Source organism: Oncorhynchus mykiss, chromosome 19, assembly GCF_057628025.1.
Source record: "Oncorhynchus mykiss isolate SJ-2025 chromosome 19, ASM5762802v1, whole genome shotgun sequence".
Lineage (NCBI taxonomy): Eukaryota > Metazoa > Chordata > Actinopteri > Salmoniformes > Salmonidae > Oncorhynchus > Oncorhynchus mykiss.
This window is the reverse complement of record NC_143040.1, coordinates 72,549,386-72,568,125: the sequence shown is the minus strand read 5'-3', so window position 1 is coordinate 72,568,125 and position 18,740 is coordinate 72,549,386. Positions and strand designations below refer to the sequence as shown.

Below are 18,740 nucleotides of genomic sequence, written 5' to 3'. Positions count from 1 at the left end.
TTTCAGGAATATATTTAATAAAGGGAATATATTTATTCAGGATTATATTTAATAAAGGGAATATATTTATTTGGGATTATATTTAATAAAGGGAATATATTTATTTCAGGAATATATTTAATAAAGGGAATATATTTATTCAGGATTATATTTAATAAAGGGAATATATTTATTCGGGATTATATTTAATAAAGGGAATATATTTAATAAAGGGATTATATTTATTTCAGGAATATATTTAATAAAGGGAATATATTTATTTCGGAATATATTTAATAAAGGGAATATATTTATTCAGGATTATATTTAATAAAGGGAATATATTTATTTGGGATTATATTTAATAAAGGGAATATATTTATTTCAGGAATATATTTAATAAAGGGAATATATTTATTCAGGATTATATTTAATAAAGGGAATATATTTATTCGGGATTATATTTAATAAAGGGAATATATTTAATAAAGGGATTATATTTATTCGGGAGTATATTTAATAAAGGGAATATATTTATTCAGGAATATATTTTGTAGAACAGACATGCTTCTGTATTAGGCTATGTGATCTCCATACCCCCCTCTGTGTGATCTCCATACCCCCCTCTGTGTGATCTCCATACCCCCCTCTGTGTGATCTCCACACCCCCCCTCTGTGTGATCTCCACACCCCCCTCTGTGTGATCTCCACACCCCCCTCTGTGTGATCTCCACACCCCCCCCTCTGTGTGATCTCCACACACCCCTCTGTGTGATCTCCACACCCCCCTCTGTGTGATCTCCACACCCCCCCCTCTGTGTGATCTCCACACCCCCCCTCTGTGTGATCTCCACACCCCCCCTCTGTGTGATCTCAAAAACGACCTCTCCAGAATCCATATGACGGAAATCCGTCACAGTGACTGAGAGCTTTAACCCCCGTGTGTGATCTCCACACCCCCCCTCTGTGTGATCTCCACACCCCCCCCTCTGTGTGACTGAGAGCTTTAACCCCCGTGTGTGAGACTTGGTTAAGCTGAACAAAAGTATTATTTCTATATAAAATTCCAACCCGTGTTTCCAATCCCAGGCTTGCTTACCGCTAGCAGCTGTCTGACCAGCATGTCTGAAGCCTTCTCGGAGATGTTCCCTACAAACACTGTGGTGGTGGGACCACTGCCCCCCTCCTGGTTCTCCTTGGCTCTGACTGGGTTCAGCTCTTTCCTCTGAGCAGGAGGCTTCTGGACCATAGACACTGTGGTAGGAACCAGGACCTGCATTACAACACAATACACACATTAGGAAATAGAGTTGTCTGCCAGCCAGTGTGATGAATGTATACCTGTGTGTGTGTGTGTGTGTGTGTGTGTGTGTGTGTGTGTGTGTGTGTGTGTGTGTGTGTGTGTGTGTGTGTGTTAATAACAGTTCAAGCTCACCGTAGGTGCAGAGGTCATTATCCCCATGTGGACTGGAATCATGGGTGTACCTGGAAGAAAACCGAGAGACATCATCATAATCTATCACCTTCAAACTCTCCCCTCGGGAGAGCTGAATGTCAATATCCCTTAAAGTGGACGAAGAATGTTCTGATATTTAATGAAATATGTTTGCTAATATGGGTGATTGTTAATGGGACAATTGATGAGGGGCGGTAGTGGTTAGAGTGTTGGACTAGTAACCGGAAGGTTGCAAGTTCAAACCCCCGAGCTGACAAGGTACAAATCTGTCGTTCTGCCCCTGAACAAGGCAGTTAACCCACTGTTCTTAGGCCGTCATTGAAAAATAAGAACTTGTTCTTAACTGACTTGCCTAGTTAAATAAAGGTAAAATAAATAAAAATGACTACAACAAACTAGTTGTTTGAAATATCTTTTTTTTTTTTTACGGTGGTGCACATTAATGTTATAAACGTATCGTTCCATGTATCGTTATCGCATCAATTCAGGCAATTTTTTGCGATGTGGATATTTGTCCATATTGCCCAGCTCTACTAGACTTTAACCCACCTGCTGGGACTCCCTGGGGGAACCCTGCGAAGTGGGGAGGGCGAATCCCGGGGGGCAACTGGGGGAGGCGGTTCAGGTGAGGGGGGTACGACATCTTGGGAGGTGGAGTGACCTGGGGGAACAAGAAGAGACGCACAGGTTTAGGAACTACCATGGGGGTACCCATGGATAGATTCTGGCCTGCGGGGATAAACTAGCTAGGCTGGCTATACCGGCTAGCTTAGGTTACTGCTATCCTTAGGTATTTGGTTAGCCTACACAACCTAAAAAAAAAATCCATGCATTTAAACATAGAATAGAAGGTTAAATTCTACATACTGGCTGGTTAGCTAATCAATACAACAACATTGATTTCACATTCCCTGCTAGTTCACATTCCCTGCTGGCTGGTAGATACCACCGCTACCACGCAAGTTAGCTAGCTAGCTAACGTTATGGACTATTTACTAAAATAGTTTAGTGTTAACATACCTGAAAACAGGCGTCGTGCACACAATGTACTCTTGTAATCAACGTATTATATCTGTTTTCATATAAGTCAGTCTAAATTACTATATGAACGATATTTGATCGGTCTTTCAATAGCTAACTTGCTAGCTACGTTATGCCTTTAACAAGGACCTGTGTTTTTTGCAATGCATTATGGGATATGCCATTGAAACATAAATTAAAAAGTTTACAATTGTTCAACACTTGGGGGCGACAGGGGTACATACCGGTCCAAAATACCCCTGTTTATTATAGTAAGGTACCGTGGCCCCATACCACCGTTTAGTTTGTTTCTTGTTTTTGCTCCATAACATGTCAACGGAACAGACACCAACCACTGTATTTAGGTGATGAGAAGCTGTACCCATGGGCAACGTTCTGTTACATTATGTTCTTCAATTACAACAACACAATTCATCTAAATTATTGTATTTCCACAAAATAAAGCAATGGTTGACTTTTACTGTATAGCCCATAATAAAAATATACATTTTCGCTACTTTAATAAGCCTATCCTACCCGCCCCCCCCCCTCAAAAAAAACAGGCTTATTGAATAAGCAAATTGGTATATGGTCAATCGGTCGCACTCCACTGTAAGTAAACAGAGGGTACAGACTGATATCTAATATGTTTTTCACAACTATGGAAAGCAGACATCGAGGTCAAGCAACATGTTTGGCAACCGCAGTTTGCTGTGTTGGTGGAAATTTCCGCCCCTGCGAAATTGCGGGATCATGGGTGCGTTTCAGAAACACGAGACACTCCTTCGGAACAAACCCATCTATTGGACTCATCTCATTGGCTTGTGCGAAGGTGTGGCATGTGGTATTGACGCACGTTCCCCAATGAGGTTTGTCCTGTGTAGGCCGTCATTGTAAATAATAATTTGTTCTTAATTAACTGACGTGCCTAATTAAATAAAGGTTCAATCAAAAATAAAATAATCTGATTTGGGGTTTAAAAATAATAATAATTATTATTATAATTATACGGCCCAGTGATGCTTAGAAACAAATGAAGGATTACACATTTCAGTTGATCGTGCTCTTGGCATCCTCTCATGAATATTAATGAGATCAAAGGGGAGCATAAGACCAGCCCCCGGTAGAGCATCAACATCATAAGAGAGAGGGGGGATCTTACAGAAGACCTTTTGAATCGCAGCCTTGGTCGTTAAACGGCTGTTATCAATTATTTTGAAGTTAACGGATAAATTAAATAGGATTTAAACATGACTTTAAGAGGGCCACTGTGTCGTCTCCTACGGACGCAACTCAACAATACCTGTCAGAGCAGAGCGCATTCTGTGGCTGTTTTAGGAGCACCATTCTCAAAAGGACAGGTAAGGAAAAAGCTCTTATACTATTAGGATTCATTTATTTAATATGATTATTTGATTAGGCTATTTCGTTTACCAGAATTATTGAACGTTGTCGTTTTTTTCTTTTAGAAAAGGGGAGGGGTGGAAAATGGACCCAAAGCCATCAGAGATGCTGGTCTGATCGAGAGACTTTCACATCTGGGTAAGTGATGGAAAATCTTAAAATTATAAAACAAACTTAGAAATGTACTGGTGGATTAAAATAATTGTGTATAAAACGTATTCTAACCTTGAAATAGGTTAATGTTTTATGTGAGAGCTGCTTCCTCTTTTCCTTCTATTACGGGAAGTAAAAGCATTATGTATTACATCAGTCTGTTACAATAAATGGGTCTAAGCTAATGTTGCCAAACAAAGAAAACAATCATATTTAGGATATTGTTTAGACCTTGAATGCTGGCGATCTAAACAGATGTATTTATTTATTTTTAATCTAAAACGATTATTATCTCGTAAATAGAACGGTAAAAGAGCGGTTTTATTGGGCCACATGGGCGAGAAAGAATGAGCAAGTCTCTGCTGTCGTCACGCCTTACGCACATACAGAACCTTCCCCGAAAAAGCGAACTCTCTCCTCCCATGTAGGACTACAGCTCTCCCTTTGTACGCTCGCGACTATAATAGATTCATTGGAGGCCCTATCGCTGTCTTGAATGTTTGAAAGATGAAACGAAAAAAATAGTTTGTGTAAGCCTAACAGTGAGATTATATCACCCATCCGGCTCCACGTGACTGCATACTGTAACGTTAATGTCTTTGGTAATATACAGATTGTGTTCCAATCCAGAGTAAACCATGGGCACAAATTGCCTCAGACAATATTCTTACACTTCCAAATACTTCATAATTAAATAATTAAAAGGGTCAGATCTTAATTGTGAAAAGATAAAATAATCTACACAGGCTAGGCTAGGCCACACAGAACGAGTTTTTCTCAGCAAAACAGTAGAGCAGTAAGTTGGTAAATCGTAGAACATTGTCCATGTGTGAGGCTACTTGTCTGCCTAAGGACACTATATGGACCGGGTCTTAGCAGAGGCTCATTCATTTCCTCAGACAAGATGATTCCACTTCTTAACCAATGGGATTATTGTCAGGTCATAAATAGCGAGTCCTATGATGTCCCAGAGAATGGCAAGTTCTCAGCACACACAACACATCTGAATGAAGTGCAGCAAGCCTACATCTAGTTGAGTGTAAACGTTTAAGTGAGACACAAATGTTCCAGTGTAGAGAACGCCAGGTTCAGTTCTGGAATGTGCAAGTCATTTCCTGTAATCTTAGCTTCATCTCATCCCTGAGCACTCAGCTGTGGGACAGATCAACAGCTTGCACTCATGGTGCTTTTTTTTTGGGCAGTTACCCAATCAACCGTCCCACCCAGTCAACCATTCCCAGAGACGGTCTGTGGTGTAATATGAGAAGCCTATCTTTAGATGGTGTGTTTTCTCTCTCTCTCTCTCTCTGTTGTCGGATGTGGACCACTGGCATACTTTTAACAAGACATCAAACCCCATAAGAAACACCAACATTTTTAAATACACAAATCCAAGGGGATTTTATGGCATTTAAGTGCTTTTATTTTTAGTTTTATATGAGCCCAGACTACTGGTACATTTATAAGTATTTGTGACCTCTGTTGTAACTTGCAGCTCATTGGGAAGAAAATGTTCTGGTTTACTCATCCTTAAGGCCTTTAGTCAATCTTTGAGAACAATGCTCTGTTCATCTCCTGCTGTGTCCAAGCACGTGCCTTGTTGATATGACTCATGATCTCTTGTAAAATCATTCACTTGCTATGTAATATAGTGCTATTTCAGTTGTTTGAAAAAGGGGACTTAAACTGCTGAGATGAGACGTTTATTAAAAACAAAAAACATGAAAAGTAAATTAACTTTTTTTCTGATTTGGCAACAAGGAAAATCCTCCTTTAATATCTAGAAGACTGAGATGTTCAGTCATTGAAGACTGAGATGTTCAGTCATTGAAGACTGAGATGTTCAGTCATTGAAGACTGAGATGTTCAGTCATTGAAGACTGAGATGTTCAGTCATTGAAGACTGAGATGTTCAGTCATTGAAGACAGAGATGTTCAGTCATTGAAGACAGAGATGTTCAGTCATTGTGCACTTTGTCAAGATGGGGAAACATCCCTTTGAACTGCATTGAATATCACTGACGTTGTGTCAAGTGTAAATACATAACTGTATTAGATCATGATTGCATGAACAGAGATGCCCCACCCCCTCCCGAGTACAGGATTCAGCTATTCCTGTCCAGCGGTCTAAGATGGTAACATGGGGGTGTGTTAGACATAACGAGGTACCACATTGGTCTTGATCAGCTAAGTAACTCTACACCCACCAATCCAGTGGAATATTGTCACCCACAGATGTTGTTTCAAATCCCTTGTTGACTTCAACTCGTAAGTCATTAGTCCGAGGTGCCGATACTAGTAGATTGGGGTGCATTGCAACTCAATTTCTTCGCAACCGTAGCAGTGGTAGCAGGGAGGTGATCTTGTCTTGGAGAAACCTGAGAGGACACACATGGGAAATGGGACACGTGGAAAGTAGTGCCCAGTCAGACATACAGGGGTTCCAGCGACAGCTTGAATGACTCCGTCTCGGGCAATCAGAGATGCTATGAGAGGGGGAGGGGGTGTAAAGAGAGCAAGGGTAGAGGGGGTTGGACATCAGAGCCTGGAGAAAGACCCTTTGGGGTGGCGAGTAACCTAGTGGTTAGAGAGTTGGGCCAGTAACCCGAAAGGTTGCTGGATCGAATCCCTGAGCTGACAAGGTAAAAATCTATCGTTCTTCCCCTGAGCAAGGCAGTTAACCTACTGTTCCCCTGTAGGCAGTCATTGTAACTAAGAATTTGTTCTTAACTGACTTGCCTAGTTAAATAAAGGTTAAAAAAATATATATACAGTTGAAGTCAGAAGTTTACATGCACCTTAGCCAAATTCATTTAAACTCAGTTTTTCAAAATTCCTGACATTTCATCCTATTAAAAATTAATTGCCTGTCTTAGGTCTGTTAGGATCACGTTAGTTTAAGAATGTGAAATGTCAGAATAATAGTAGAGAGAATTATTTATTTCAGCTTTTATTTCTTTCATCACATTCCCAGTGGGTCAGAGGTTTACATACACTCAATTAGTATTTGGTAGCATTGCCTTTAAATTCTTTAACTTGGCTCAAAAGTTTCGGGTAGCCTTCCACAAGCTTCCCACAATAAGTTGTGTGAATTTTGGCCCATTCCTCCTGACAGAGCTGGTGTAACTGAGTCAGGTTTGTAGGCCTCCTTGCTCGCACACGCTTTTTCAGTTCTGCCCACAAATGTTCTATAGGATTGAGGTCAGGGCTTTTTGATGGCCACTCCAAAACCTTGACTTTGTTGTCCTTAAGCCATTTTGCCACAACGTTGGAAGTATGCTTGGGGTCATTGTCCATTTGGAAGACCCATTTGCGACCAAGCTTTAACTCCTGACTGATATCTTGAGATGTTGCTTCAATATATCCACATAATTTTCCTGCCTCGTGATGCCATCTATTTTGTAAAGTGCACCAGTCCCTCCTGCAGCAAAGCACCCCCACAACATGATGCTGCTACCCCCGTGCTTCACGGTTGGGATGGTGTTCTTCGGCTTGCAAGCCTCCCCCTTTTTCCTCCAAACATAACGATGGTCATTAAGGCCAAACTTTTCCATTTTTGTTTCATCAGACCAGAGGACATTTTTCTAAAAAGTACGATCTTTGTCCCCATGTGTAGTTGCAAACCGAAGTCTGGCATTTTTATGGCGGTTTTGTAGCAGTGGCTTCTTTCTTGCTGAGCGGCCTTTCAGGTTATGTCAAAATAGGACTCGTTTTACTGTGGATATAGATACTTTGTACCTGTTTCCTCAGCATCTTCACAAGGTCATTTGCTGTTGTTCTGGGATTGATTTGCACTTTTCACACCAAAGTATGTTCATCTCTAGGAGACAGAACACGTCTCCTTCCTGAGCGGTATGACGGCTGCTTGGTCCCATCGTGTTTATACTTGCGTACTATTGTTTGTACCTTCAGGAGTTTAGAAATTGCTCCGAAGTAGGAACCAGACTTGTGGAGGTCTACAATTTTTTTCTGAGGTCTTGGCTGATTTCTTTTGATTTTCCCATGATGTCAAGCAAAGAGTCACTGAGTTTGAAGGTAGGCCTTGAAATACATCCACAGGTACACCTCCAATTGACTCAGCCTATCAGAAGCTTCTAAAGCCATGACATAATTTTCTGGAATTTTCCAAGCTGGTTTAAGGCACAGTCAACTTAGTGTATGTAAACTTCTGACCCACTGGAATTGAAATAATCTGTCTGTAAACAATTGTTGGAAAAAAATGACTTGTGTCATGCACAAAGTAGATGTCCTAACCGACTTGCCAAAACTATAGTTTGTTAACAAGACATTTGTGGAGTGGTTGAAAAACCTCAGACTTCAACTGTATATGTGCATACATGAATGTATGTGTGTAGCTTAATGTGACAGTGAAAATTCTGCCACAACCGTCTGGGCCACAAACTCACATCCCTTCAACACAACAAGCTCTGAAAGCAGCGTCCGTCCAACAAACCCAGAAAAGCCAAGGCCTGTTTCTCGATCTGGGGTCTAGATCCTTCTAGGTCTCAGGAATCCATCAGTTATGCACTTAGCCATGAACAATGTTCCTCCATTTGCTGTTAAATTAATCCAGTTAATCCATTTTTTTAAAACAATAATGAATATAGAAAATAACTTTAATTTCCTCATGCAGACATTTATGTGATTTCATTGTGCAGATTACCCAGTGCATGACATTTATTTAATCTCATTGTGCAGATTACCCAGTGCATGACATTTATGTGATTTCATTGTGCAGATTACCCAGTGCATGACATTTATGTGATTTCATTGTGCAGATTACCCAGTGCATGACATTTATTTAATCTCATTGTGCAGATTACCCAGTGCATGACATTTATGTGATTTCATTGTGCAGATTACCCAGTGCATGACATTTATTTAATCTCATTGTGCAGATTACCCAGTGCATGACATTTATGTGATTTCATTGTGCAGATTACCCAGTGCATGACATTTATGTGATTTCATTGTGCAGATTACCCAGTGCATGACATTTATGTGATTTCATTGTGCAGATTACCCAGTGCATGACATTTATGTGATTTCATTGTGCAGATTACCCAGTGCATGACTTCGGAGACCTGAGCTTCCAGTATCTGGAGAAGGACGAGCCCTACATGCACGTCCCCTTCCCTCGCACTGTGGGCAGAGCTAACAAACTGCTGTCAGGGGCCGTCAGCAACGCTGTGGGAGCCGGACACACTACCATCATGCTGGGAGGAGACCACAGGTACACATCAGAACAACAACCCTTCATGTTCTCGGAGAACACTGTGGTTATTTTAGCAACAGCGACTTATAGAACTGTCAACGTTGACAGTGTTAGGAAATGAAGTATTAGGCTTAGGACCCTAGACACAGCGAGAGTAAACTGGGTAAGCAGCTTCTTTATGATAGGGACAACATATAGGTCAGTGTTCCCAGGGAGGGTCGAATAATGGTGATTGGACACTAACTCACTTCCTGATCTCTCTCCTCGCAGCCTGGCCATTGGTTCAGTGGAAGGCCACGCCAAGCAGTGTCCTGACCTGTGTCTGATCTGGGTCGACGCCCACGCTGACATAAACACGCCCTTCACCTCTCCCTCGGGCAACCTCCACGGACAGTCGGTGGCCTTCATGCTCAAAGAGCTGCAGAACAAGGTCAGAGAACGGGGCCTTGGGGCATTCTCACTAGCCTGGTTCTTCCCCTGAGACATGCCTGTAGACTATTATAATCTGCCTGGTCCCAGATCTGTTCGTGCTGCATAACCTTCTTTAAGATACCATTAGGAGTCTACAGCCATGTCTCAGGACAAGCCTGTTCCCAGATCTGTTCGTGCTGCATAACCTTCTTTAAGATACCATTAGGAGTCTACAGCCATGTCTCAGGACAAGCCTGTTCCCAGATCTGTTTGTGCTGTGTAACCTACTCCTATTGGCATGTCATGTTCTGAGAGCAGGCTATATTCTCACTACAACAAGGCTACACTTTACGACAGTAAAACTCCTCTGCCCTGATACTCACCTCCTTGTTATTGTTGTCTGTAGATGCCAGAGCTCCCAGGGTTCTCCTGGGTGAAGCCCTTCCTGTCGGCTAAAGACCTGGTCTACATTGGCCTGAGAGACGTAGACCCGGGAGAGTAGTAAGTACACTTCTCTGTACACTACTAAGTACAATAATCTGGATTATAACACACAGTTAAAACCCTTGGTTTAAGTAGTAGTATAGTAGTATAGCCGATTACAACAGGTGTAGAACGTACAGTGAAATGCTTACTAAAAAGCCCCTATGCAGTTTAAATAAAATACAGATAAGAATAAGAGATAAAAGTAACAAGTAATTAAAGAGGAGCAGTAAAATAACAATAGCGAGACTATAAACAGGGTGGTACCAGTACAGAGTCAATGTGCGGGGGCACCGGTTAGTTGAGATAATATGTACATGTAGGTAGAGTTATTAAAGTGACTATGCATAGATGATAACAGAGACCAGCAGTGGTGTAAAATAGGGGGGGGGGGTGAAAATAGTAAACCGGTCAGAATGCTCTCGATGGTGCAGCTGTAGAACCTTTTGAGGATCTGAGGACCCATGCCAAATATTTTCAGTTTCCTGAGGGGGAATAGGTTTTGTCGTGCCCTCTTCAAGACTGTCTTGGTGTGCTTGGACCATGATAGTTTGTTGGTGATGTGGACACCAAGGAACTTGAAGCTCTCAACCTGCTCAACTGCAGCCCTGTCGATGAGAATGGGGGCGTGCTCGGTCCTCCTTTTCCTGTAGTCCACAATCATCTGCTTTGTCTTGATCACGTTGAGGGAGAGGTTGTTGTCCTGGCAACACACTGCCAGGTTTCTGACCTCCTCTCTATAGGCTGTCTCGTCGTTGTCTGTGATAACGTAATGATGGTGTTGGAGTCGTGCCTGGCTGTGCAGTCATGAGTGAACAGGGAGTACAGGAGGGGACTGGGCACGCACCCCTGAGGGTTCCCCTGTGTTGAGGATCAGCGTGGCGGATGTGTTGTTACCTACCCTTACCACCTGGGGGCGGCCCGTCAGGAAGTCCAGGATCCAGTTGTAGAGGGAGGTGTTTAGTCCCAAAATCATTAGCTTATTCATGAGCTTTGAGGGCACTATGGTGTAGAACGCTGAGCTGTAGTCAATGATGGTTTGCCGCCTCTGGATGGGCGTTTTCTTGTTTGCTTATGGCGGAATACAGCTCATTCAATGCTGTCTTAGTGCCAACCTCAGTCTGTGGTGGTATGTAGACAGCTACAAAAAACACAGATGAAAACTCTCTCTAGGTAGATAGTGTGGTCTAAAGCTTATCATGAGAAACTCTACCTCAGGTGAGCAATAGCTCGAGACTTCCTTAGATATCGTGCACCAGCTGTTATTTACAAAAATACATAGTCCGCCGCACCTTGTCTAACCAGACGCCGCTGTTCTATCCTGCCGAGACAGTGTATAACAGCCAGCTAGCTGTATGTTGATAATGTCGTCGTTCAGCCACGACTCTGTGAAGCATAAGATATTACAGTTTTGAATGTCCCGTTGGTAGTTTAATCTTCCACGTAGGTCTTCTATTTTATTCTCCAAAGATTGAACGTTTGCTAGCAGAATGGAAGGAAGTGGCGGTTTATTCAATCGCCTAGGAATTCTCAGATGGCAGCCTGCCTTCTTGCCCCTTTTTCTCTTCCTCCTCTTCACGCAAATCACGGGGATCTGGGCCTGTTCCCGAGAAAGCAGTATATTGTTCGCGTCGGGCTCGTCAGACTCATTAAAGGCAAAAAATGATTCTGCTAGTCCATGCTGAGTAATCGCAGTCCTGATGTCTAGAAGTTATTTTCGGTCATAAGAGACGGTAGTGGCAAAATTATGTACAAAATAAGTTTTAAAAAATAATAAGTTACAAACAATGCAAATAAACAAACAAACAAACTTACAGCTGTAGTGTATTGTAGCAGTAGTATACACTTCCATTACATTTTAGTCATTAGCAGATACTCTTATCCAGAGTGACTCACAGTGCATTCAACTTAAGGTAGCTAGGTGGGACAACCACATACCAGTCATACCACAGGTAAACCACAGTCACTTGGTTTCGTCTTTGTGTTTCTGTATTCTGATAGTAAAGTTGATCTGGATAAGATTGTCTGCTAACTGACTCAAATATGAATTGACTTATTTTTTTATTTACATCCAAATATACTTCCAGACATGATACTAATGACATTCTACTCTCCTTTCTCCTCACAGCGACATCCTGAAGGACTTGGGTGTCCAGTACTTCACAATGAGAGACATCGACAGGCTCGGCATCCAGAGAGTCATGGAAGTCACTTTCCACCACCTCTTGTCAAGGTCATTTAATTACACCATACCATTGTGGTCGATAGTTTGGATGTATTTAGCCATTGTGGTTGATCGTTTGGATGTATTTAGTTGACAATTTGGATGCATTCAGTTGACAGTTGAATTTGAGTTGAAAGTTGATTCGCCGAACTGTATTCCGAACCCGTTTTCTTCTTCTCTTGTCCAACAGGAAGCAGCGGCCGATCCATCTGAGTTTTGACATTGATGCGATGGACCCGTCTTTGGCCCCCGCCACAGGAACACCAGTGAACGGAGGACTGACCTACAGAGAAGGAATCTGGATCACAGAGGAGATCCACAACACAGGTATGTTAGGGCTATAATGATCCACAACACAGGTATGTTAGGGCTATAATGATCCACAACACAGGTATGTTAGGGCATGCTATAATGATCCACAACACAGGAACACCAGTAAACGGAGGTCTGACTTAAAGAGAAGGAATATGGATCACAGAGGAGATCCACAACACAGGTATGTTAGGGCTATAATGATCCACAACACAGGTATGTTAGGGCTATAATGATCCACAACACAGGTATGTTAGGGCTATAATGATCCACAACACAGGTATGTTAGGGCTATAATTATTCTGTTTTGAGAAGAGGGAGTTTAAAAAAATATATATTCACATGGCAGCCATACGTAGCCGATGTGAAATTGCTAGCTAGTTAGCGGTGGTGCGCGCTAATAGCATTTCAATTGGTGACGTCACTCGCTCTGAGACCTTGAAGTAGTGGTTCCCCCTTTGCTCTGCAAGGGCCGTGGCTTTTGTGGAGCGATGGGTAACGATGCTTCGAGGGGTGACTGTTGACGTGTGCAGAGCGTCCCTGGTTCGCGCCCGGGTCGGGGAGAGGGGACGGACGTAAAGTCTAAACTGTTACACATAGACACTGAAATACATGGATAATGATCAGAAATTTTTACTTCAAACAAAGAAACTGTCACACAAACACATTCAGAAGAAATAAGGAGGGAAGGTCTGTCGTTAAACTTGGAGAAGTTTCATCAAGTAGGAATGAAGGATTGTTTTACTCCGTGATATCACCAGCTGGGAGTTCTGTGGATGAAGGGTGTAGGTAATGTTGTCAGTCTGGTGTAGAAGGATTGTTCTACTCGGTTATATCACCAGCTGGGTGTTCTGTGGATGAAGGATGTAGGTAATGTTGTCAGTCTGGTGTAGAAGGATTGTTCTACTCGGTTATATCACCAGCTGGGAGTTCTGTGTGCAAGGAGTTTTGAATGTTCGTTTTAGTTCCTCTAAGTTATGACTCTTGGTAGGATGAGAATAGTGGGTACGTAACCTTTATTATATTTATACTTGTGGTACGATGAGAATATAAACGTTGTCTAGGAAGTAACATTTCGATCTGAAACGTTGTTCGACGTCCAGTTTCTTTGTTTGAAGTAAAATTTCTGATTTCTGTCTGCAACGTTCTACCAAAGGAACTGAAACTAATAGATTGTGTTTAATCTCCAGGGTTGTTGTCAGTGATGGACCTTGTTGAGGTCAACCCAGACCTGGGGGCGAGTCGTGAGGCGGTGGAGAGCACCGCTTCCATGGCGGTGGACGTCATCGCATCCGCCCTAGGGCAGACCCGCGAGGGAGGTCCCATCACTCAGGAGTCGCAAACACTCAAAGAGGATACGGAACAGCTCCGACTCTAGAACACACAGCTTCTAGAACACACAGCTTCTGGAACACACAGCTTCTGGAACACACAGCTTCTAGAACACACAGCTTCTAGAACACACAGCTTCTAGAACACACAGCTTCTAGAACACACAGCTTCTGGAACACACAGCTTCTGGAACACACAGCTTCTGGAACACACAGCTTCTGGAACACACAGCTTCTGGAACACACAGCTTCTAGAACACACAGCTTCTAGAAGACTAAGAACTTTCAACATGTGACCACTTGACATTCCTGAATTCTAAAAGACTTTACATACACACACTGATGCAGTAGTTGGAAAGTGTTTTGTTACATCTTCTGTGTGTATGGTGCTGTATGGCAACCTGTCCAACAGACAGTCAAACTTCAATCATGACTGAACTTATAATAACTAATAAGCCCAATTAAAGGCTTTATACGCCTTATTTACTAAGATGACTTGAAAAACTTAGCCTGGGCCCAGATCTTTGCTATCATATCATCTGTTTGGCAGGACAAGGAATCGCACAAAATAGTCACACAAACAGACTGGTACCCAGGCTATAGAAAGCTCTCATCTAAAATGTCAACTGTAATTGATGTGATCAGCTGGTCTCCCTGGCCTTTGGAAAGACAGCCTCCCTAGCTCCACTAGGGAAATGTTGACTGTATTTGACTGTGATCAGTGGTATACCATAGACATAGTGATCAGCGGTATACCATAGACATAGTGATCAGCAGTATACCATAGACATAGTGATTACCATAGACATAGTGATTACCATAGACATAGTGATTACCATAGACATAGTGGTATACCATAGACATAGTGGTATACCATAGACATAGTGGTATACCATAGACATAGTGGTATACCATAGACATAGTGATTACCATAGACATAGTGATTACCATAGACATAGTGATTACCATAGACATAGTGATTACCATAGACATAGTGATTACCATAGACATAGTGATTACCATAGACATAGTGGTATACCATAGACATAGTGGTATACCATAGACATAGTGATCAGCGGTATACCATAGACATAGTGATCAGTGGTATGCCATACACTTTATTTAACTAGGCAAGTCAGTTAAGAACAAATTCTTATTTTCAATGATGGCCTGGGAACAGTGGGTTAACTGCCTTGTTCAGGGCAGAATGACAGATTTGTCAGCTCGGGGATATGAACTTGCAACCTTTACGGTTGCTAGTCCAACGCTCTAACCACTAGGCTACCCTGCCACCTAGTTGCTGACGACTTGACCCTGCAGCTCTGTAATGGGGTTGTATGAAGCCGGACACAACGACAAGCATGAAACTGCCTCAAAACTACGTTTAGGTGCAGACTGTTATTATTACCCCATGCACTGTTTGGTTTGGACATATACCTCAGCTAAATACGAAGTGGCTGTGCCAGTTGAGTTGTCGTAGGGATGCTGTGCCAGTTGAATTGTCGCAGGGATGCTGTGCCAGTTAAAGTTGTCGTAGGGATGCTGTGCCAGTTGAGTTGTCGTAGGGATGCTGTGCCAGTTGAGTTGTCGTAGGGATGCTGTGCCAGTTGGTAGGGATGCTGTGCCAGTTGAATTGCCATAGGGATGCTGTGCCAGTGGAGTTGTCGTAGGGATGCTGTGCCAGTTGGTAGGGATGCTGTGCCAGTTGAATTGTCGTAGGGATGCTGTGCCAGTTGAATTGTCGTAGGGATGCTGTGCCAGTTGGTAGGGATGCTATGCCAGTTGAGTTGTCGTAGGGATGCTGTGCCAGTTGATAGGGATGCTGTGCCAGTTGGTAGGGATGCTGTGCCAGTTGGTAGGGATGCTGTGCCAGTTGATAGGGATGCTGTGCCAGTTGAGTTGTCGTAGGGATGCTGTGCCAGTTGATAGGGATGCTGTGCCAGTTGGTAGGGATGCTGTGCCAGTTGGTAGGGATGCTGTGCCAGTTGATAGGGATGCTGTGCCAGTTGGTAGGGATGCTGTGCCAGTTGGTAGGGATGCTGTGCCAGTTGGTAGGGATGCTGTGCCAGTTGGTAGGGATGCTGTGCCAGTTGGTAGGGATGCTGTGCCAGTTGGTAGGGATGCTGTGCCAGTTGAGTTGTCGTAGGGATGCTTTTGCACTTTTGGACCAGATGTGGTTTTGACACATTTTATTAGAAGTATTGTGTTTTGTAGTTTTACATTGAATAATCACTATTATGAATCCATGTTTATATATTTACTGTATGTTTATACATTTGTCAGTTTTAAATGACTAGGTAACGCTTTTCTCCAGTAAATTTATAGCAGTTAAAAGTACTGTACGTAATGGATATGGTAAATGCTGATAAGAGTGAAGTAATATTATTTTATTTACTAAATGTAAAAACGTGCCTTTTGATGTGACCACTAAATCTGTATTTTAAATAAAGTAATTTAGTCTTTCCACAACGACGTCAGTCTGTGTTTATTACTAGTTACCACGGAGATGTGTGTTCATTACTAGTTACCGCGGAGACGCGTGGCTTTATGACTGGCAGGGCAAATCTAGTTGGTTTTACTCTATTATATAATGTTCAGTCTTATATAACCAGGTCTATATATGGAGTGTTCAGTGTGCCCAGTCTGGTTTCATGAGGCTACAAGGCACCGATATGTTCTGGAATAATCACATACTCTAAAGACTGTCATTATATAGTCTTTCCATCTGTCCTCTCCCCGCATTTCTCTCTCAACTTCAGTAGGAAGCAAGGAGAGGATTTCAAGTAAAGGACACAAGGAATCGTGAGAAGACCATGGTAAAAATCCTTGCCGCCTATTCAAAACCCATCGGATGAGAACGGTTCAAGGGGGCTTAACTTAACACCTTTGGTTCAATTTACCCCCACTCTCCCCTAAACAAAATATATTTCTCTGAACAATTGTATTAGTATAAAATAATATAATTTGCCAAATATTTTGAGCATACATTATAGCTCCGTATTTGAATTACTTCCTTAATACAGTCATTCGTGTTCATATTTATTAAAGGGAGTTAGTTAGTATCTCTAAACTATATTTCCCTGGGAGTGACGCTGAATGGAAAAACACACAAAATAATAACTGATCAGCCACGTGTGGGAAGTCATTGGATAGTAACAGGTGTTGTTAACAACACAACATGCTGTTATCCACACCACGCCCCTGTTGTATTTGTAACCACGATACAATGACTTCATTGGAGGAGGTCTAGGTAGACAGATATAACCAGTGTTGTGGAGGAGGTTTAGGTAGACAGATATAACCAGTGTTGTGGAGGAGGTCTAGGTAGACAGATATAACCAGTGTTGTGGTGGAGGTCTAGGTAGACAGATATAACCAGTGTTGTGGAGGAGGTTTAGGTAGACAGATATAACCAGTGTTGTGGAGGAGGTCTAGGTAGACAGATATAACCAGTGTTGTGGAGGAGGTCTAGGTAGACAGATATAATTGTCACTCCCGCACTTCCCCCCTGGCACTCGAGGGCGCCAGGCTAACCTGCATTGCGCCCTCCTGCCATCATTACCCATAACTGCCTTCCCCTCGTCACGCACATCAGCGATTATTGGATTCACCTGGACTCAATAACGTCTGTCATTACCTCCCCTATATCTGTCTGGTTCCCCCGTTCTGTTCCCTGCTGCAGCATTGATTGTCTTATGTCCTTGCTTCTCATCGCCGGCGTTGGTCCTTACAGAAAGCAGTAGCCACCATACGAAGCATCGGGGTGTGCTGACATTCTGGTTGGTGGTGACGTCGGAGACGGGGCTCAACACCGATGCAACCGGGGTTGCCTAAGCCAGCTTGTGGGGCTGTCACGCCCTTGTTGGCTTAAGAGGTTTCTTGCCCCGTTTGACTCAGAAGGCGCCCATCCCACGTCAGGCCTCAGCCGGATCGTCAGGTTTTGACGCCTCTGCCAGTTCGTCAAGGTTTCACGCCCAGCCGGCTCGTCAGGCTCGCCCAGATGGCACCGCTAGAGGGAGGGGTACTGTCACGCCCGCTCCCGCACTTCCCCCCTGGCGCTCGAGGGCGCCAGGCTAACCTGCATTGCGCCCTCCTGCCATCATTACCCATAACTGCCTTCCCCTCGTCCCGCACATCAGCGATTATTGGACTCACCTGGACTCAATAACGTCTGTCATTACCTCCCCTATATCTGTCTGGTTCCCCGTTCTGTTCCCTGCTGCAGCATTGATTGTCTTATGTCCTTGTTTTCCAGTGTACTGACGTTGTTCCTGTCTTGTTTTATGTCTGTTCCTGATTAAATGTTTGACTCCCTGTACCTGCTTCTCATGGCCGGCGTCGGTCCTTACAATAACCAGTGTAGTGGAGGAAGCTGGGAGGGACTCGGGACCAGGCTAGGAGAGACTCGGGACCAGGCTGAGAGAGACTCGGGACCAGGCTGGGAGAGACTCGGGACCAGGCTAGGAGAGACTCGGGACCAGGCTGGGAGGGACTCGGGACCAGGCTGGGAGAGACTCGGGACCAGGCTAGGAGAGACTCGGGACCAGGCTGAGAGAGACTCGGGACCAGGCTGGGAGGGACTCGGGACCAGGCTAGGAGAGACTCGGGACCAGGCTGGGAGAGACTCGGGACCAGGCTAGGAGAGACTCGGGACCAGGCTGAGAGAGACTCGGGACCAGGCTAGGAGAGACTCGGGACCAGGCTAGGAGAGACTCGGGACCAGGCTAGGAGAGACTCGGGACCAGGCTGGGA

General features: G+C 43.5%; 2 protein-coding genes across 5 annotated transcripts in view; one reads left to right on the top strand and one right to left on the bottom strand.

The window, feature by feature from the left end:
- Positions 1-2,625, bottom strand: part of LOC110514319 (RNA-binding protein 25) — a 62,117-nt gene extending 59,492 nt beyond the window's left edge. The window contains exons 1-4 of one of the 2 annotated variants that reach the window (XM_090211687.1): positions 2,456-2,625; positions 1,985-2,096; positions 1,415-1,464; positions 1,079-1,252 (exon numbers count right to left, since the gene is read on the bottom strand). In XM_090211687.1, coding sequence (XP_090067813.1) covers positions 1,079-1,252; positions 1,415-1,464; positions 1,985-2,078 — 318 coding nt within the window. In that variant the 5' untranslated portion in view covers positions 2,079-2,096; positions 2,456-2,625. The remainder of the gene's footprint in view (positions 1-1,078; positions 1,253-1,414; positions 1,465-1,984; positions 2,097-2,455) is intronic. The other variant, XM_090211686.1, reaches the window with a different exon arrangement.
- A 923-nt stretch (positions 2,626-3,548) lies between these two features.
- LOC110498289 (arginase-2, mitochondrial) lies at positions 3,549-16,454 on the top strand. Of its 3 annotated transcripts, XR_016489105.1 has the most exons (9): positions 3,568-3,816; positions 3,925-3,997; positions 9,071-9,245; positions 9,498-9,657; positions 10,045-10,139; positions 12,250-12,354; positions 12,536-12,672; positions 13,848-14,798; positions 15,128-16,454. XR_016489105.1 is itself a non-coding variant. In XM_021574918.3 (8 exons), exons 1-8 carry the CDS (start codon positions 3,706-3,708, stop codon positions 14,033-14,035), a joined length of 1,044 nt encoding a protein of 347 aa, XP_021430593.2. In that variant the 5' UTR covers positions 3,549-3,705; the 3' UTR covers positions 14,036-16,454. The 3 variants fall into 3 exon arrangements, 1 of the variants encoding a protein (XP_021430593.2); XM_021574918.3 differs by having other exon boundaries at positions 3,549-3,816; positions 13,848-16,454; XR_016489106.1 differs by having other exon boundaries at positions 3,572-3,816; positions 12,536-12,841; positions 13,848-16,454.
- The last annotated feature ends 2,286 nt before the right edge of the window (positions 16,455-18,740 follow it).

Excerpts from the sequence above, each read along its gene's own strand:
- LOC110498289 (XM_021574918.3), top strand. The coding sequence starts at position 3,706 with ATGACTTTAAGAGGGCCACTGTGTCGTCTCCTACGGACGCAACTCAAC. Across the intron at positions 3,817-3,924 it reads CACCATTCTCAAAAGGACAG|AAAAGGGGAGGGGTGGAAAA; the intron begins GTAAGGAAAAAG and ends TTTTTCTTTTAG. Across the intron at positions 9,658-10,044 it reads TCAAAGAGCTGCAGAACAAG|ATGCCAGAGCTCCCAGGGTT; the intron begins GTCAGAGAACGG and ends TGTTGTCTGTAG.